The sequence below is a fragment of the Anthonomus grandis genome, chromosome 4, assembly GCF_022605725.1.
Source record: "Anthonomus grandis grandis chromosome 4, icAntGran1.3, whole genome shotgun sequence".
NCBI classification, from domain to species: Eukaryota; Metazoa; Arthropoda; class Insecta; order Coleoptera; family Curculionidae; genus Anthonomus; species Anthonomus grandis.
This window is the reverse complement of record NC_065549.1, coordinates 11,713,628-11,735,918: the sequence shown is the minus strand read 5'-3', so window position 1 is coordinate 11,735,918 and position 22,291 is coordinate 11,713,628. Positions and strand designations below refer to the sequence as shown.

The 22,291-nt window shown below is 31.9% G+C and overlaps 1 protein-coding gene across 1 annotated transcript in view; it reads left to right on the top strand.

The window, feature by feature from the left end:
- The window catches only part of LOC126735256 (neuroendocrine convertase 2), a 76,952-nt gene that overhangs the window by 44,485 nt on the left and 10,176 nt on the right, over positions 1-22,291 (top strand). The window contains exons 7-8 of the mRNA XM_050439203.1: positions 5,381-5,556; positions 20,560-20,772. Coding sequence (XP_050295160.1) covers positions 5,381-5,556; positions 20,560-20,772 — 389 coding nt within the window. The remainder of the gene's footprint in view (positions 1-5,380; positions 5,557-20,559; positions 20,773-22,291) is intronic.

Below are 22,291 nucleotides of genomic sequence, written 5' to 3'. Positions count from 1 at the left end.
AATTGCAAACATTGATGTACCCTTAGAACATTGCCTTCAATGTTCTAAGGATGGACCCTCGTTTTAAAATTTGCAGCGACTTTTGACAAAATTTGGGGAGTAATGTGGGTGCTGCATTCCTTTGAAGCCACATAGTTCTTCGAGGGCGTGAAAAATATTTTTCAATAATACTGGAACATCATTATTTTAAAACTCCAAAAATCTTGTTGAATTTAAAGTTGCATAAAAAAAGTCGAACAATTAACAAGTCACCTCCATTATCCCTCCCCATACATTAACAGACCTTTTATGTTCATTATGGACTACTCTAAACGCATGCGGATTGGAATTGGAGCAATAAGAGCCATTATTATTAAAAGTGCATTCATCGGTAAATAGAATATTTTAAAACTCGTTATCTGCAACCTTATCCAAGACATACATACAAAATTCAACTCTTCTATTAAAATCATATCCCGAAAGTTCTTGAAGCCGATGAATTTTATACACTTTATGGCTTGTATTTAGCCGATGAACTCAATATCTTAATTTTCCGTCATGGGTTTTCTTTAGGATCATCTTGGGTATAAGACGGATCCTAATATTAAGAACGGACAATTGAGCGAATAGTCTTTCAAAAGCGTCCTTATTTGGATGATTTCTATTGAGATCTTATATTAACATAGGGAACAGGCGGGCTTTAATACTTTACTTTTTTAAATACAACCAATCTCCGTCGACTGCCGCAAAGCATTCGATACGATACACATAAACAGTGTAATCACAGGAAAGCACTGGAAACCGGCATATATCGGTACTCTAAACCTATACAGCATTGCTACCATTTACATAAAACATACACATTTACATAAAACGCAAATTGAGAGAGATTTTCTAATCTCATAAGTTTAGAATCATAATTCTTTATAATTACTGAGTTAGATGCCGTTTGCAAAGAAGTCGGTTTATACATGAACTTTCATGAATTCATGAATAAATTTAAGATCAAGTGAACCTAAAGGTCGGTATTAATGATATAATAGATTATATATATATATATATATATATATATATATATATATATACATATATATATATATATATATATATAGTATTATAGGCTGTATATGGAGCTCTATGAGACTCATATCAAAAAGATCTTATGGTGCCGAAACACTTTCCTTCATTCAGGCTACAGGGACTTACTCTCAGAGATAGAGTTAGAAATGAGGAAATAAGAAGGACATGTGTCATGGATGTTATCGAGCACATAACATGGCTTAAGTGGAACTGGGCCAACCATGTGGCCAGAATAACTAAAAAGCGGTGAACCAGAAAAATTATAGAGTGGAGATTACGAGCTGATAAAAGGAGTAGAGACCAACTGAAACAACTGGAATAATTTTGAGGAGGCCTATATTCAACTTTAGACGAGATCTGGATATATTTTTTGGATAATTTATTTAATTTTACTATTTTGTTCGCTGTTTAAAATTTCCATTAAATTATTCATCCCCGCAGGCAAAATTGTTGTTTTTTTTTGTGCCGCTCGGTATATTAAGTATGCAAAGAAATGTGACATGTAATATATCGTGGAATTCGTAATAAAAAATAGAAACATTTCTATTTCGGTCATATGTCATACAAAAAAATAAAAATGGTGATAAGATCTAAAAATACCATCGTGTAGGACCTTAACAGTGCCAATGCAAAAGTATTATTACTTTTTTGATATCTCTTAAAATAGAGTCACAAATAAAAAATCGATTTAGTCAAATTTTCGTTTTTTTCAAAATATCTATCAGCACATCATAAATATTTTTTCAACGTCATGTATATCCGCATCAAAGAACGCAACTTTTTCCTAAGTTAACCTAAGCTGTATCTCCAACAGATATCGCAATCCTTATTCTTGCCGATACCTTATAGATAAATCGATTATATCATTATTTTTATGCTTTTCTAACACCCCAATTTAAGTTTCACATTCAATATCAGTATGGTATTCATGAGCACGTTGCCAAGTAATTACCACCAGTATGCTATACAGTGCCTCTCGATGCTCTGCATACGCGATAACTTTCCAATTAATTTAATAAGCTTTATCACCTAATATGCTCGAGGAAATTGTTATTATCAAGGGGTTTTTTGATTTTAAAAGCCGCATGTATAAGCCGATAAAAGATTTAACGAAGGCTAAACTTTATTTTTATTGGAAAATTTCATATTTACGCTCCATTAAGACAGCTTTACCTGTTTTAAATTAAAATTTATGTATAAATATGTTTATAGAGTCAGATTTAGAGAGCCGGTTATACTCTAAAAATATGCTCATAAATAATGACGATTGTCTTAGAGATCTAACTAGATATATGCAACATTCAAACATTGCTAGAACATTGGTGGAATATTCCTTAAAAGATTTGCATTTAAAATATCATTAATTAAACATCGGAATAACAATTATGTTGTTTTAGCCGAACAAATTCTCGCTTCATACGACCAAAGCTATATATATTTTAGCTGCTAAAATGGAAATAAAATATTAATTACCCCAGGCGATGGACGAGGAAAGCGAACATATTTATACCGAAATATTTTAAATACTGCCAAAAAACTGTTTTATTTAAATTTAGAGCCATTTTTTTCTCACTTCCGGTTTGACCGGAAATATATTTTTAAATGATTTTAAATCTAAGTAGAATAACACTACTTATGTGAATGCAGTGGCGGGTTCTCCATTATGTCATTGGATCAAAAACGCACTTCCCCCTGCCCAAAAAAACTATTTTTTAAATTAAATCTGCTATACCTTGAAGACAAAAAATGACGCCTGGAAAATATGTAAAAATATATTTTTATCCTATGTCTAAACTAAAATAAAATATTTTTTTTAAATCCCTGAACAAATATTACTGTAAAAGCTTTAGAAACTGTCAGTAAGAAAAGAGATTTTTCATACATTAGAATAACTTCAAATGCACAGAAATTTTCAAATAATTGTTAGTCTAATTTGACGGCATAAAACTAAAACTTTTCTGTTCTGGAAAAAATAGGAAATTTCTTAAAATTGAAGAAATTAGGGGATTATTGACTGTCTTTGAGAATGAAAGCATGTTTCACAACTGCCTGTAAAATTATAAAAAAGTAATAAAAGTAAAGTGAGTGGAAAGAATTTAGAAATCTAGTATTTTACTAGATGAAAAGAGAAATTTTATTAACTTTCTTAGATAATATAAAACTGGATGTCAAAAGCCTGAAATAAAATAAAAAATAGTTTCGAAGCTTTAAACAAAAATTATTGTAGAAACTTGGAGTAAAATAAAAATTCTTGAAAAAAATAAAAACTGCTTGAACAAAATAAAATTTAAATTCCTTTCCTTTTTTTAAGTTAAAAATGAAATTAAGTGATTAAAAAATATATAAAGTTATCAAATGCATGGATAACGTAAATATTGACGTGCAATACTTATACCGTATTACGTAAAGAAATCTAAAACTGTTATTACTAGTGCCTGAAAAAATAATGAAAGACTCCAAAACTCTAGAATAAAATATGTCTCTAAACATCTGAAAGATCAGACGTATATAATAATAACTATAATTTTGAATTTCTCAATAACTTTCTCTCGTTCTTCCTTGATGTTGTCGAAGAAATGCCCTGAAAAAAGAGCAAATTTTAACAGCCTGGAAAAAATAAGAAAATTCCCAAGTGAGCAGAGAAAATTTAAAAAAATCAACTTCTTTACTGAATGAAAAGGAAAATTTCTCCAACTGTCCTGAAAAAGTAGAAAGGAAGAAATAAGAAAGTTTGTCAACTGCGTTGAGGAAAATACGAAACTTACGAAACAATTTCCTTAAAAACTGTTTTTTTTTCAACTACATCTAGTTTACATAGTACTAAAAACTACAAGAAGAAAGTTACGAATACTTGAAATAGCTGGAAGATACAAAAAATGACTCCAAACACTTGGAAAATCTGAAAAATTACTTTTTATTAAAAGACCTGGATAACAAAAAACTTACTTCAAATGCCTGGAATAAAAAATATTGAAATTACTTGTATAAAATGAAATCATATTTTAAATGAGTCAAATAAAATATATAAAAAACTATTTTCAATACTCGATAGGTAAAAAAAAACTCTAAAAGCCTAGAATAAAATCTAAAATAATGTTTAAAAATGAATATTAGAAGGAAATGTCGGCAACACATTAATAATGTTAGAATGAATGACAATCTAAATACTTCAGTGATTTGCCTGTAATAAAATGAATTTTTCAATCATCAAATATCAATGATTTTGATTTGAAGTTTTCAATCATATCGATTATTTTCAAATCGAACGGGGGTAGTTCATTTGAATTTTCGAAAATAGATTTTTTCTGAAAATGTTCATCTCATACACAAAATACCTAAAGCAGTTTTGGAAATGGAAACTTTAGATGTTGGGTCCATATTCGGTCAAACCGAAAGTGAAATAGAAAAAAAACAACGCAAATACTTAAAAAAATTGTAAGCGTCTTTAAATGCACTTGTTGTCAATTATCATTTAAATAAATATAAGTTTGTTGTTAATAGTTCACATTAAAAAAAATAATTTTTCTTTAATATTCCGAAAGTTCCATTAATTATTAGAAGGTAAAGTTCAACAAAACGAATCTCGAAATTTTTAAAAACAATTTACCCGAAAATCAAAACTGCTAAGAAAACTTAACTGAAGGGAGCACTCTTTCGAGGTAAGTTTTGGAGTCTGTCTCCGTGCGATTACCGAAACTTTGCGACGGCAAGTTTTTAGAAACTCTATAGCAGACACGAAACTTATATGCGCGCTTACAGGAGCAGAAATTCAATTATGTAACTTGAAAGTTTTCACTAACTTTTTCGCGGCTTAACTGAGGAATGCCTTTAAAATGGCTTATTTACATCAGTTGTTATCTTTGGCATTGCATCATTGTTTCTAACTTGATAGAATTTCTCAATAGGGTCGTTATTCTTTAATGTAACTTAAGAAAACTTCCGAAGTACCTGACAAAAACAAGGAAGATTCTTCAACTATTTCTGCATAAACAGAGAAATATCGTCAACTGCCTTCAAAGATATGTAGGACAATCAGACAAAAGACATTTTATTACTACTATTTGATGTGTTTATTAACTCTGATGACTTCCAATTTAAAGCGAAACACGTGTATAAAATTTTCGAGACGTTGGCTTTGTGTTTCTACTTTCATATTTTCGTTCCAATCTGCTATTCTCTGTTTAAAACACTAGAAGTATGAAACTTACGGCGTTATTTAGAAAAATCACTTATAACTTTTTGCTATGCATGTACGAGTATCTTATGATAGAACATAATGGGCACGCAAATTATTATTTTGCAAAATTCATTTATTTTTTAGGCATAAGAATGTTGGACCAACCGTATATGACAGATTTGATCGAAGCGAACTCTATGGGGCATGAACCAAACCTAATCGATATCTATAGCGCTTCCTGGGGCCCCACCGATGACGGAAAAACCGTCGATGGTCCACGGAATGCCACCATGAGAGCCATCGTAAAAGGAGTAAATGAGGTAAAGAATACGCCTTCATAGTAATTTCATATTTTCCTTCCATTTACTTATGCTTAGGAAATTTATTTTATATTTTAGCTCCGCTCAGTACAATATATCATACTCAGTAAAATAACCTTAGGGCGGTATATTTTATGTATGTCTCATCCTTTGTATTTGCATAAAATTTTGCTCTGCATATGTGGTAAATAACATACGGGACTCTTAAATTGCCTTTTAGTCTCGTACTTTTGACATCATAAATGGGTAAAGAAAATATGTTTTATATACGGGAAAAGCCTTTTAAGAGATGCAAGCATATATGGTATTTTGTTCAACTTTAGATAAAATGCATTTTCTTTGATGCTAAACAAACACAATTCCTTAAAACACATAACCATAGATGAGTGTTGGTTGCATACAAACTGATGGAAATTCTTTTGACAAATCTGCTATCGCCCTCTCGTTTGACAGCAGAATCTGTTGTAACTAACCTGACAGTTTGACGTGCCTAATTGGGCCAATCAAAATGGTAGAGAGGAGTGGCCAAATTAAGGCGCGAAAATCAAATTTCATTTAATAAGAAATCTTATAATTTTGTAATAATTAAACTAAAGCAAACGCCTAATCACAAATGGTACTGATAGAACATAGGGTATTTTTGGTTAGATGTTAGCATCAGATGTTGATCAGGATAAAATCAAACTTAATTGTTAATTTTCCTTATCTGTTAAATTTTAAACGTAATATATTTGACTTGATTTAATCTAAATGAGTTAATGTACTGCAATAATCAGTTAACGATAGTGTACTACACATTACCAATTTCAAAATGGAAATAAAACAATGATTTTCTTTAGAACATTTATTATTTAATTTTTCTGAAAAATAATTACTAAAAATTATATACATATTATATAATAATTTATTATAATAATAATACATTAATAACAAATGATTTTTTATTTTCAAAAATACAATAGATAAAATATTATAAGTGAAATACACAACTCAGAATTCAGATTTCTGCAGTGCAGATTCTGGTCTTCAACATTATGATCCGAAAAAAAGGAATATTTTATAAAGTATATAGCTCAACTAGCAGCCAATTAAGGAAATGTTTTCGGGTAATGCTTAAAACTTAACGACATAAGTACTAACATCCATGTACTAAACGTACACAAGTTGAAAGAATACATAATCTATAGTTCTAAAATTATTTTAAAATCAGAACATGCCAGACCCAGTCATAAAGAGCAAAAAAAATAGCAACCATTAAATATAACTACACTTAAATTAAATATTCTATAAAAATGTATAATAATATTCTCTATAAAAAAATCTAACTTTCCAATAAATGAATTATTTTTATTTAATATATACTTGTTTCTGTCTCCTAAAAAAAATTAAACAGATCTTAGAAACTAATTAAAAATCCTATGACAGAGTATTACCTAAAAAAACAATATATCATATATATTATAAAATAAACTCATTGAAAATGAAAACCACTTATAATATAGCATATATCACTTACATAGTATAACAAAATAACTTGGAACTGTAACAAAACTCAATAATTGAAAGACGAATGCCTACAGAAAAAAAAAGAAACAAGTTATAATAAAAACATTTACTCTGATCAGTTCTGAGTGCTCTAAACATCTCAGTGGACACAGGAAGTGGTATAATATGAATATAAAATAAAATTAAAAAATAGACAGTGCAAACATTAACTAGCCAGCATTAACAGTAGTATCAGCGTTATTAAAATTTTAAGGGAAGTCATCAGAACAAATTCTGTAGTTCCAAGTCTTATAATAATTTACATTGCATATCTCACTCCATGTTTGTCTTGTAATAAGGTGTGAAGTAAATTGAAAAAAATCCTTCTGTTTACAAACCAAACAAAAGCATGCTGAACACAAACCCAATATAAGACAATGCTCGCTTACAAATATTTCAAATATATGACAAATGAGGTCCCATCAGTCAATGTCAACAACGTCATTTCTGTCAATTTTGCCAAGCAAGATGGCCGACATACGATTCCGATATAAGCCATATAAGATTCATACATGTGCTAAATTCTCGTACCTCTGAGCCGCTTTTATATAGGGTTTGCTTATAGGCGGAGCTTCCGAACCTGTGCACGACCTCACCTGAAGATCTGCGTCTTTGTATAAGGAAATATTATGGGCGGAGCTTCTGCGCTAGTGCATCTGTGTAGATGGTATGGAAACGAGGGCCCGGTTATGTCATATAGGAGAATCGATTATCTCGATTAAAATTTTCGTAAAGGAACTCTTCCCTTATATTTATTTAAAATTTATCAAAGCTGTTCTGCCCACGGTAATATCCTGTCTTTTGTAAATAACATAGGGGACTCGAAAACGTATATTTAGTCACGAAGTTTAAATATCATATATGGGTAAAGAAATTATTGCTTTGCTTATATGCAGGAACAAGCCTTTTAAGAGATGCAAGCATATATGATATTTTGTTTACCATTAGGTTAAAATGTATACTTAAACCAAAGTTGCTATGCAACCCACCAGAGTGTAATCACAAACTGGATTCCTTGGTAGGCGGAAACTCCGCGCCAGTGTTGGGCATCTGCGCAGGACCTATCCCGAAGAAGTGCGCCTTTGTAGGAAAATATTATAATGTTAATAAATATAATTAATGAGAAAGAGAGAGAGACGTTCATTCTAGACGCACCGGTAACTTAGATCTTTTAAGCTCTATCAAACATTTTCATTTAGACTTTTAAAATAAATAAATAGATAATATTCATCCAAATACAAAATAAACAAACAGATAAATACGTATATATACGAAAACAAATAAAACTTTTCAGACTTTCAGAGAAGTCAATTTTTCCCGATTAATTTAGTGACAAGTTGGATATAAATTTCCTTAAGAATCATATGCATGTCATACATGTTTTGGCTGGAACAATTTTCTGATGGCATTTGTAACAATTCTCAGTTGGACTTTTAGGTCCTATTCTTTTTCTATATTATTGACCTTGTTCATCTAAATATTTACTTTTAGATACTATTCATCTTCCTGACATACCAACTAGGTACTTAGTTGATGATAATTGATGAGAGTTACATTTTGAAAATCATTTTATCACACTGAGCAAAAAGCTTTCATTTGGATGTTTTGCTCTGAAAGCTATGAGGGAGGAATTAGGCCAGCAATTAGCATAGATAGTATATTTTCCTTATTTGAATTTTACCTGAGATATGGTATACCATTCTGGGGAATGATAAATCAAAGACTTTTATTCTACAGAAAAAGGAGACTCGATCGATCTATGGTTAATTTCGACTCGAGGGAATACTTCAAGACTCAGAAAATATAAACCCTGATTTCCATTGTATTATTTCTTCAATGTACTTTTTACCATAAATAGAGGGATTACAAAAAACGGTATTCCCTTTCTATTTTTAAAACTTTATTCTGAACTTAAATTATAATGGATGTAGTAATAAATCTTTTTTAATCTGGAACTCGGTGTCAGACAAGTTGTTTTGAATTATTGGATTGTCGTATTGCACCCGATACATAACTAGAACGAAGTATATTAAATGCATCTGACAGCGCTGCGGTTTCCAGAGCGGTCTGGTTATTGAATAATGTTTACGGAAATGGGGTTGGATATTAGAATTGTAAAAATATTAAATACACGCTCCTATAAATGTGGGTTTTCATTTTGGAATTTGTAATAGATAAAAGCGTTTGCTTGCTATTGATTTCTTGAATAACCGGATGGACCTCCATCTTGAAAATATCTCGGTTCTCCACTCATCTTAGCATTAACTGTTAATTATGCTAAAAACAGATTATTTGTTTCAAATATATAAGCTGCTCCCATCACAAAGGTACGTAATAGTATAAATATATCAAAATTTCTCTTTACAAGTTATTCACTTGGAATTTTACAGGATTATTTCTTGTTCGAATCACGTCCTAAAATACTTAATTTATCGGTTTAACAAACGTTTATTTCAAAGAAGGAAACTTTGGTATCCGTACTTAGACTTAGAAGCGGAAACACGGCAGATATTAATAAAGTTTTCCTTGATGAAAATTTAAAGCTCCTTTTTTTGTCGAAACTTTCCGAGTTTTTCGCTTACTTTCCAAGTAGAAATTGATGAAAGCATTGGGAATTTACTAACAATAAATGTAATAAAACTTTTATTTTATTCGAGAGATGTTTTTGAGAGTTGTGACAAAGGCTGATGTTGGCCACTTAAAAGTTCAAATATCAGAGATGAAAGTAATAAATATTTCTTATGTGACAGGAAAAGTGCCAATGATATGTATAAATTATTTTAAAAGAAGGAAAGACAGATACTACTACTAGGTACATACAGATTTTATGAATAAATTTACTGAAAAAAAATTGTAAAAGCTTGTCACAAAAAAATTTAATGAATTCAATAATGTATACAAAAAAGTTATTTCAAAAAGTTAAGTTCCTTAAAACAATACCAAAATGGAATTATAAAACTGAGTTTATGAATAAATATAAATAGGAAAAAAAAATTAAAAAACTATAACATTCTAATCAGAGATATCATGAATAAACACTATATATTAAGAAAATAATAATTTTATAATATAAAAAATATATGATTGCTTTTATTTATATAATTACTCTATATGTATAATGCTCTCGAATATTACTTTAAAAGTTTCGATATTATACCTCTCAAACCCATATACTCTACTTTTTGCAACAATAAATCATGAATTACAATATGACTTTTTTCAATAATTTTTCTTGAAACCTGTATTAAAGGAAATTAAGAACTATATGGTACATATAATATTTTCATTATTATATTTCGTAATAACAGCTATTATATTTTCGCAATAAAAAGACATAATATTGTTGTAAAGCCAATTTATGTGTACAATAAAAAAGGATCGAAAACTACATATTAAATTAAAAAAGTTCTGAAAGATCAAAAAAATAAAATTGTAATCAGAGACACATAATAAACGAATACAGAATCTAAAAAAAAATACTAGAAAATTACAAAATTCCTGTCCTTAAGTTTTTCAATATCTTTAGAAAAAATAAATAAATGATCGCCAGTTAAACAAATCAAAATAATAAGTTCCTTGATATTTGAATGAAATAAAAAGAATGGTTAGTTAAAAAAATTGCTTATATCAATTTAACGAATAATCACTGATTAAACATTGCGAAAAATACGCAATTCAAAAATTACTCTTTAGACTTCATAAAATTCACGTGGTAACTATTAACTGAGTAATTCATTTACTTATTCAGTCCACACGTCCAGCCCGCTGTACATTTTTCAAAATATATTAGTACGGGCTCACGACGACTTAACGTGATTTGGAGCCCGCCGTGCAGCGGATTGGACGTGCATACATACGCCAAAAAATATTTGGTTAAAAATATTTGGCAACTTTGGATTTTTTTCAGTTTTGTTTTGACGGAACAGGTGTTGTGTTGTAAATCATGGCGTCGTATCAGAAACTAGGTAATATAGGGTCTACCAATAAGAATGATATAAGTTTAAATTGCTAAAAAATAAAAACGAATTGGTTAATTTCTATGATTGATATTTCATGTTGTAGTTTATTATGTAACATTATGTTTTAAACAAAATATCATTAAGATGTCCACCTCGGCTACGACGGCAGACTTTTGACGATGAACCCAATTTTCAATCACTTTTTCTAACAAGTTGAGCTAAATTTCGCGAATAACCCTAGTTATGTTAACTTTCAACTCATTGATGGTTTGAGGATTGTTAGAATACACCTTCGACTTCACATATCCCCAAAGAAAAAAGTCCAAGGGAGTAAAATCACAGGACCTTGGTGGCCAGTTGATATTGCCATGTCGCGAAATTATTCGATCTTCAAAACGCTCTCTTAATAAATTAATTGTGGCTCGGGCGGTGTGTGATGTTGCTTCGTCCTGTTGAAACCAATTCTGTTCGAAGTCTCCACCATCAATTTCAGGCCAAAGAAGCGGTCTTCGTTGACTGTCACAGTACGCCCCCCTGCATCCTCAAAAAAGTATGGACCGATAATTCCACCGACATGCAAACCACACCACACAGTCACTTTTAACGGGTGTAATGGCACCTGTACTAATTTCTGGGGATTGTTCTGACACCAGAAGCGGCAATTTTGCGTATTGACAACGCCACTAAGACAAACATGGGCTTCATCTGAAAAGATGATTTGTTTCCCAAAATCGGCATTTTGTTCCAACTGCAACAGGGCACAGTCGCTTCAATTCTGGCTTCAATTCTTGAGTTAGAACCATCTTATATGGATATAGGCCTAAGTCTTTCTTCAAAATGCGCCACAGAGACATTGGTAAAATGCCTAATTGCTGAGAACGGCGCAAAACAGACACATTGTTATTCGCGTCAACACTTTCTCTTGCAACGGCGATATTTTCAGCAGTCCTTGCACTTTTTTGTCGCGTTGGTGGCTTATTATCCAGAAGAGTGTACTCCCGTTCAAACTTATTAATTATGCGCCTTATTGCAAGCTCAGATGGCCGTCCACGATGGCCAAAATCTTCTCTAAGAGCACGATAACAGGCTCTAACCGATTGCGCATTTTCGTAATACCTTTTCACGATAGCTATACGTTGCTCTTGACTTAAACGATTTATGTTGAAATCTCAAAGTATACTTAACACAACTGACGCTTAATCCGCGTTTTGACACATACCATTTTGCGTACATGGCCCACTAAACTTCTATCACTTCTATTGGTAGACCCATTATTTGCATTATTTTGATAAAATACTGATTAAAATCAAATAAATTGACTGCTACTTAGTGAATCAACAAATATACGTACAGAAAATGTAACTTCGCTCTACAGAGTGTTCGGCTTTTGATTTTGTGCAGTATTTTGGACGTCGGGACTGTATTTGGTTCAAGTTTTTATTTTTTACCCAAAAATTTTATTGTTGTTATTATTTCGTCTTTTTTTTAAGGTGGTATGCAACCACTGACGGATAAAGATCTTGAAGAGATTCTAAATGACAGTGACTTCTACTTGACCGATGATGATGAGGAAATCACCGCCGAAAACAGTGAATCAATTGAAGCAAATGATAATGAAGACGACGAGCCGGCGTCGGCAGACGCAGATTCGGTTTCTGATACCATTGAAGAGGAGTCTGATGACGATAATGTTCCCTTATCCAGAATAAGAGAGCAGGTTCTCCAGGAGCAAACAAAAAATAAAACCGCAGAAGTAAAATGGAAAAGAAATGTTTTTGAAAGTCGAGAAGATGTCTACCTTGATCCGGAATGGCAGTTACAAGATGATCATGAGTATTGGACACCCCTGAACTATTTTTATGAATACTTTCCAGATTATTTTTGGGAAAATTCATCAGAACAAAGTAATATTCGTGCCATGCAAGCAAATGAAAAAAAACCACTAAAGTCAACAGCCAAACAATATCGAATATTGACTGGAATACATATTTGAATGGGCATTTTTGGACTCCCACGGCTGCGGTTGTATTTTATGAAGGGAATTGAAATATCTTGCATTACTCAGCTACCTAGAGACCGTATTTTTAACAATCTTAGTGTTTCAAATGAGGTAAAGCAGTCAAATCGGCTATGGAAAGCAACCGGCAACCTATCATCGATGCGATTCGTAAAAAATGTATTACTTTACCAAGGAGTAGAGAATTGAGCATCGAAGAGCAGATGATCCCCTTCACAGGCACTACTGCTCTCCGACAATACGTTAAAAACAAGTCAAATCCAGTAGGACTCAAAAATTTTGTTTTAGCTACACCTTCCGGACTGGTTTTAGATTTTATGATTTATCAAGGTGCAAAAACTTGGCCAGATGGTTCTCCCGATCAAAATTTGGGAATAGGTGGATCGGTTGTAAAAAAGCTTTCAGAAGATTTGTCGCCAGGGCACATAATTTATTTTGATCGTTACTTTACTTCAGTCAAGCTACTGGATCATTTACTAACAAAAGGAATTTTGCGAACAGGGACAATTATTTATAACAGAATTCCGCGAGATCTTAGTAGCAAAATAAAAAATGATAAAGAGCTCCTCTCGAATGGTCGTGGTTCCTTTGATCAGTTTGTGCGAGAAGACAAAAAAAATTACCATTTTGAAATGGATGGACAATAGATCAGTAACAATGGCATCAACATCTTCAGGCTCTGCGCCAGTAACAGAAGTACGCCGATGGGACAAGAAAAATAATAAGTACCTTTTTGTTTCATGTCCAAACTCTGTCACTAGTTACAACCGTTCTATGGGAGAAGTGGACATGTGTGATAGACTAATATCTTACTATCGCATTTGTATGTGCGAACAAAAAAATGGCCGTTAATAATCACCAGTTAAACAAATCAAATTAATAAGTTCCTAAAAAATAACAGAAAATAAATATTTACAAAATTATTTCCGTCAAGTTACTCAATTAATCACTAAAAGTAATACAAAATTGGGGTAACATCATTTCACATTAGAAAAATTTAATAAATTTGTAGTAAACAAAAAGAAATTAATAAAATGATATAACATTATTGTCATACAAATAAATTAAATAAAATATTTGAATAAAATAAAAAGAATGGTTAGTTAAAAAAATTGCTTATATCAATTTAACGAATAATCACTGATTAAACATTGTGAAAAATACGCAACTCAAAAATTACTCTTCAGAGTTCGTAAAATTTACGTGGAAATTGTTAATAATCACTTATATTACTATCTAGTTAATAATTAAATTAATATGAATGGACCCAACGACAAAATTAACTTTCCATATTTTACTGCTGGTTTATTATGTTCAAACTTTAACGAATTTTCAAACTTTATAGAGTCGGAACATTTTGATCTAAATGGATTATCATAAACTCGCCTACATGATGGAAACTTTGATAATTCAATTGCTATAACCACTTATTATATAGTACGAAAGGATAAAGAGGTAAAAGAGAAAGTGTACCATTTTTTATCAGTCATACTCTAATATTTTAATTATACTTCGATTCATCATAGCTCTTTAGAACGAGTTTGGATAAGTGTAAAAATTAAGAAAAAAAAGGTTTTGCTTTGGAACTCTTTATACCCCTCCAAGCACCAATTTAAATATGAGTTTAATCACGTATTTACTCGTTTCTCCTCAATCAAAAATTCATGTTGATTAATGGTAGATCGATGGATATCTGGCAAATCAAAGAGCATGCATTTTCACATTTCCTCTTATTGTATGCGTCCCTGCAATAATCAGATGACTGCTGAGATCACGAACTTAATAAATATACCTGGACTGCTAATGCATATGGCCACCACACCCAAAAATGATCGCTGCCTGGTAGCCGCCATTTTTATAGTGGTGTGTCCTTCTGATGTTGGTCACTCTGAATATTTTCAGTGTTGCCAACAAAAAATATATTAAATGACGGTAATGAAGTCTGACCTGTCACGAACTAAATTTATTTTTTTTTATCGACATTGTTTTCAAACCATCATTGGGATTACACAATCAGGTACTAAAATCTCGCCACGATCACTCGATATGACTGATTCTAAATAACATTGTCAATTCTGAGTATGTATAGCGGATTGCCTAGTTTATGGCAATTTGTAAACGATACGCTCGGGTATTTGGTCTGCATTAGGAGATATAGCTTCCTCCTTATTTATTACATGGATCTATCAGCATCCTAATTTAAACGTAATCTGTCTATGTTGTTTATCATAGAATAATAATATATATTTTTACTATATAAACCTTTACTAATTACAAACACTCATAAAATCATCTATATTTTGATTTTTGTAGATAGTTGTACCTTGTTAATGTGGAAACTGTTTATAGAGAAAATTACTAATTACAAACTAAAATTTATCAGACTAATAAAACAAATATTTTAAGTTCATGCATCGATCCCAAGTTAATTAAATCTTTGTCTCATTTTAGGTGAGGAGTACGAAATTCTTAAAGAAGTATAAGAAAAATACTCAGATCTACTAACGCAACTACCTTATCGCATCTATACTAAATATAACTATTTATTTTGTTTTTTTAAACATAACCTCCCAAAACTTTAATTGTTTTATTTTCCTACAATTGGCACACTTGAAATTTGTCAGAGTGACCAACATCGAAAGGACACAATCACAGAAAATGGCGGCCACCTAGTAAGTAGTGGTCATTTACTTTTCATTGAATTAGCAGTCCAGGTATATTTATTAAGTTCGTGGCTGAGATAGAAAACGCATTACTGCCATATTCCACCTCTTCCCCAAATGTCATTCTAGATCGGCTCCTGTTATTAATAATAAATAAAAATCGTTATAAAAAAGGTTTTTAATAAAATAAAGAGTTTATTTTAAAAAAATTAAATTTTGTAAAAAAAGGAAGTATCAGGGTGTCTAGGGTGAATAGACATTAATTTTCTTAATAAATATATATCGAGAAGCGCTTCGTTTTTGAAATACAGGATGTTAAAGATTGAAATGATAAAAATATTTTTAATCATAACTTTTTTACTTGTTGAAATATTTTTATGAAATTTGGTACCAAAAGACCAATGGTGTTCGTACGGGATTTTGGATATCCTTGAAGCAAAAATGGTACGCCACTACTTTTTTTAAACACAAAAATGGTTTCTAAGATCCTCATTCAGTTTGGGGCAAATTTGATTCTGTGCCTTTTTTTGTACTATGCAAGGTTTTCGAGTAAAAAAAGTTAATGTATGTAGAAGAAATTAATTATTTTTCACGAGTCAATTTCCACTTTGATTAAAAAACACGATTATATCTCCTATTTATAAATCTGGAAACAAAAAACTTTTCGCCGTGATTCCACTTATAGAATCTGTTGGGACAAAAAACAAATTGGACAAAATAGGAATAAGGGCCACTGCCAATAAGCTTTTTGAGACCTGTCTAAGCAGCAGAACCCAAAAGTCGACTGCCGAACAATGAGAAGTAATTTGCTTCACAGATGACACGGTCATATTTATCAAAAAAAGTGATTGGGAAAGTGTACGACAATAAGCATAAATTGCCAAAACAATCATTAAAACCTGGTTTGATTTTAATTAGTTAACAATAAATACGAGTAAAATCAACTTCGTCTACTTTTCGGTCACAAGGCGCAAATATAGCCTCCTGCAAAAACCTGACTACATGAAAATCAATGAGTAGATGATGCTCATTGTAAATGCACCTTAAAAATAACAGAAATCATTGAAATCGGACATCTCGAAGTTATATACGACTCAAATCTTAACTGTAACTCACACATACAAAATAGTATACACATACTTATCTCTACTATAATCCACATTAAATTACTGCTCTAGAATGTGGGGAGCAACAAATAAAATAAATATGGAGCCTTTGATCATAAATCAAAAAAATGTCCTAATGATTAATTAAATAGTAGTCAGTAATAAGATATATGTCAAAAAACTCTTTCTTTCTAACTTTTACTACAAATACTAGAGCAAACTCGGCTTAGCAAATGGGTCACTCAAAATGCAATACTTCTTAATATCAGACAAGGCTGTTTACACAGTTTAAAAAATATATCATTAACATAGATATTAAAATATTAAGTTGTTCGAATTATTTTAGGTTAGTATATTATACATTAAGTGTGTACTGACGGATTGTATCTACAGTGCGCATATACATATGTTTATATTATATGTTACATATGTTACCTACCATATTGTTTCCCATATTTGAATGATTTGAATGTGAATCTGTTAAGGTTTGAACACTGCAGTTTAGGACATCCTATATTTAAATACTAATAAACTAATTTTTCAGTTTCTTTCGTAAGCATTATCCGGATTCTTTCTAAACGAGGGTAATTGGAGCATCAAATACTTCGCCTCCGTGTTTCTCATTCACGACAAACGAGGGTCCCTCGCAAAAATTTATAGATATCGATCGAAATTACGAAAATTCGACACCCACGCGTAATAAAAACCGTTTTAGGAGCGCGATCATAAAATCGCCCTATTTACTCGGCAAATTAACGTCGTGGCTCTATAAGCGAAAAAAAAAACAAACAGAAAACGGGGCCCATAAAATCGCCCCTTGAGTCTTATTTAATGGGGAAATTAAAAGACTGTGCCGAGCGTGGGGCTGCGACACGCGCTCGCCCTCTTCCATTTCAATTTCGAGTTTCGTAAATTCAATTACATTGTTGTTAGTAGGCAAATTCATTGAAGGAGACGTGTTGCGACTTAGGTAGGGCATCTTATTAGGAGCGTATAAGTTTTAGTGAAAAGACCATATTACCCCTTTTAAGAACACGTTTTCGGGGTTGTTTTTGTAAATTGTTTTAAGTATGTGATGACAATTTGGGAAGTAATGGATGGTTAAAGTATGTCTTATAAGGATTTTGTGGTCTTAAGCTACTCAATACTCAATGAACGTTTTAGGATTCTAGAAACTTATACTAATTATTATTTTCAAGGTCCTTTTTTTACTGTTTCACTAATAGGGTACATCTCCTTTTTCTTTTTATTCAGGTACCTATCCGTTTCGGATGTTGGCAGTCATGTTGGAAATTATAACTTTTCCTGCAACAGTCGGAAACAGTTCTATTGAGCTTTTCCCAAACCAAGTCCGTAGGTTTTGCAATCATGATGTTTTTCTTCCGGCCCCTCGTTTACCCAGTAGATTTACTTGTATTATGGTTTGCAGTAGGGAGTATCGACCAGGTATTCTAGTTTTTTAACGGTGTATATGACTCCTAGATCTTTTCTCCCTCTTCTTAGCAGTTTTATGTTTGTAATGTGAGCTGTCCATAGTATTCTGATATACAGCACATCTAAAATGCTTCCAGATTTTTAGTGGTGGTTTCTATCATTGTCCAGGATTTTACAAAACAGAACACAAAACAGAAACAACATAGCATCCTAACTGCCTTACTTTCGTTTCAAGAGATATGTTGTGACTTTTGAAGATGGCACCCATTTTGTAAAATATCCTTGCTTTTCCTATACGACGCTTTATTTCTTGTGCCCCATTTATGATGGTTCTGCCATAGTAATATTGTTAAATTCGAGTTCTGTCGATATGCAGATGATCTTCATTTATATCTCTTTTGCTGATGATTCGTTTTTTTTTTAATTTGATATTAATACCATATTTTTAACTGAAATTTGCGTTATGGTCCATTAATCTTTGCAGTGCTTTCAAGCCATCTGCCACCACCATGTTATCGTCGTCGTATTACATATTATTTAGTATGTCTCCGTTCAAAAGGACACCTTCTTCTACTCCGTTAACGGATTCATTGAATTTTTTTTCGGATCAAGTCTTAAGCATGCTGTCTGATTCCAGTAGAAATTTGAAATTAATCTGATAACTTTATCGTCCATGCCAGTCTTTTCCAGGATATTGATCATTTTATATATAATACGGTTCTAGCACTTGAAAATTCGTGGCAAACTAGTTGCATTTCAAGCTCCCATAAACGGAACTTTGTATATTTCAGGTTGTTTCACTGGTGATCCTCTCGTATTCCTTTATAGGTGCCAGGTACTTAGAAGACTCTTTTTTTTTTAAGTTTTCTTAAGAATTTTTAATTTTGTTTTACTTTACTATCTATACAGAGTTGACGAAATGGGAAAAAAGTTGCGCAATCAAGTGCATATAAATAATCTGTCTTCTAGTCCTTTGAACTAGGAATAACAACGGATATAGAAGAAAAAAAGTGCGTTTTATAAAATAATTTATATCTTGCTTATTATAAAAGATAATGATTAAAGATAAAAGTTTTCAGGGTGGAGCTAAGAAATGAGCGTGAATTTGAAAATAAAAGAAAAATAATCTAGGCCTACTATGTTAAATATGGCGGAAGTCAACTTTTGTTTTTCTTATGGACGCCATATTGAATTTTTACATTTTAAAATTCTCCTTTAAAAAAGCTCTTCAACCATGTAGCATGTTTATGTTCGTAAATAATAATAAATACGTTATTTTTATCAATAATTTAAATAACACGAAATTGGATTATTGGATGCCTATCCAATATCCAGTTTCGAAAAATGTCTAAAATATTCAGTATTTCGAGAGAATCTGCTATAGTATATATCTTGGCTTTTAGTATTTCTTATAGTTTTTTCTTATGTTAAACTTTTTCTTCCATCTTGCAGATTTTTGGATTAACACTTAGAATCATTTTTCATTATTTACGATTTTAAATGTCTTCTGAGCATTTGACATCCTTTTTTAATTAATCCATCTCTATTTCTTCGAGGTTAGTGGCTCATGTCTTGCGTCCATGTACTGTGAAGTGTACATGAAGTGGTATTTTGTGGCTCTATTGGTCAATTGTTTCTAGGCAACATTTCGAATTATATTTAATTCATCTTCAGGGGTCGACAATAAATAGAAAGAAATGATTTTTACTTTTTTTCATAAATATTTGTTAAAAAGTAATAAAAAATATAAGTTAACATAGATAGTATGCAAGTCATAGAGTTTCAAGAACGGGGGAAAAGAACTTACCGAAATCGTAGTTCTCTCTCTTCAAATTAAAAAAGTACATCTCACATGGATAAAAACTTAGATATCACAGTAAAGTTAAAGGCCGGTTACGTAATAGAGGCGGTATTACAATTAAAATATAATAAATTATATGAAGTGGAACAAACCGGTAGACTAGAGAATTTACTGTGTACAGTGCGGCTCTTAATTGCCCCCCTCCCATCCTTGAACCATGTCGTTTGAATGCGTTTATAAAAAATTTGAAATTTGGCACAGCAACCTAAATACTACATTTTGCTCCCACTGAATGCCTTATGGTCCTAGAATATTAAGTCATTACTTCTACTCATAGCAAAATGGCAGGCTTTGGTGATTTCTTGTCTCATGATTCAGATTAATTTCATAATTTTTTAAACATGTCTGATTTTTATGTGAGTTTCGTGAACTCGTGGAGAATCATCTTTAAGTCAAATCAAAATTTCATTTCTTTCAGGGTAGAAACGGCTTGGGTAATATCTACGTATGGGCAAGTGGTGACGGAGGTGAAGACGACGATTGTAATTGTGACGGTTATGCTGCCAGCATGTGGACGGTGAGCATTAACAGTGCAATCAACGATGGCCAAAATGCTCACTATGATGAGAGCTGCTCAAGTACTTTGGCCAGCACTTTCAGTAATGGGGCCAAAGAACCTAATTCTGGAGTGGTAAGTGCAAGATTTAAATAAAAAAATCCTTTTTTTTGCCAAAAAAAGTTCATTTAAGAGCCTTCTTGGGAAAATCACATTTAATTATAACCTGCTGATGCTTAAAGATTAGAAACTCGATGTTAAATACATTTAACGTTTAAAATTTGACCGGCAATTTAAGACAATCTCGCAAATCCTAAATACTCGTTCCAAACTAAATCCGATTTCAATTGAATCCGGAATTGTCGCATATGCGGAAATTCCTATAAAAGGCTTTTTTTGCTGAAAATGCGCTGACGGCAAATCGCGTCTGTCTGTCAGCACATATTCCAGTTCAACAGACCAGTGTTTGTGTTGACGAAATTAATGTTTGTTTGCGTTCGAGCATTTTAAAAATACACAGTTTTGCAAGATAAAAATAACGAAATAGCCTTTTTTTAATAGGAATATTTTTTTAATATGCAACCAGTATTGATTTAATGTGAAAAAAAACATTACAATAGAAAATGATGAGGTATTAGGTAGATCGGTCATAATCAACAGTAATCGAGTGTACTTGTCTTTGGTGTGGTAAATCCCAGGGCTTTTACCAACTATAAAATTTAAAATCAAACTAATTAATTTAAATTTTCCTCCTTTTGATTCTGCTGGTAACAACTGTGTGGTTGCCAACTTTAATTTGTTTATTTGCGTTTTGTCTTATGATTTATTTTTTAGACCTTAAATTCTCAGCTTGCACTCGAAAATTGCCAATCAGTTCAACTGTTTAGAGCAACTCGTATTGCTACTAGTACAAGACGCCTATGCAACTTAATAGCTTCTGTAAAGGGCTTGATTTAAGGGAAATATGTAAGATCCGGCAACGGTTACGTTTAATGATGTGTTTTCCGCTAGACCAAGCGTTGATCTTCAGTTTATTGGGAAAAAAGTGCATTTAGCGGTTAGTGGTCCAAACTAGGTTAGTGGTAATTCTGTATGGTATAAATGCCCACAATCTTGTTCCACGCTTCTTGGATTGTTAACGTTAAGCAAGTGCTGGTCTACTTCACTGGATCTACTCAATAGATCTACCATTAAACCACTTCAACAATATCGTTTGCAACGTCTAACTAGATAGATTTCAAAATCTAACAGAGCGTATTAATGAATATTTCTGAAGAATCTTGAAATTGATCTTGTATTCATCGTGAGCATCTGGCAAAGTCCGTGTTACACAGCAATTACGTCAACGGATGCAAGTGCACTATCTTTTGGTTTAAATGCAGAATGAATTCAAAGAACTGTGTGCTCGTCACGTTATATCGCACATCCTGAAAGAACGAGAAGCTGCTAAATATTAGACGACCATCGCAGATGCATCTCCTAATTCATCTAATGATTAACAAATGATATTTATATTACGTTGTCTTCGTTACGAATAGGGAACCAAGCTCTACATCATCGAGGAACATTTTTGGCATCTGTACACTGCAATGAACAAACCAGTAGGGCTATTGCTAATTTGATACGGCACACTTGGCAAGATTACATCATTCCT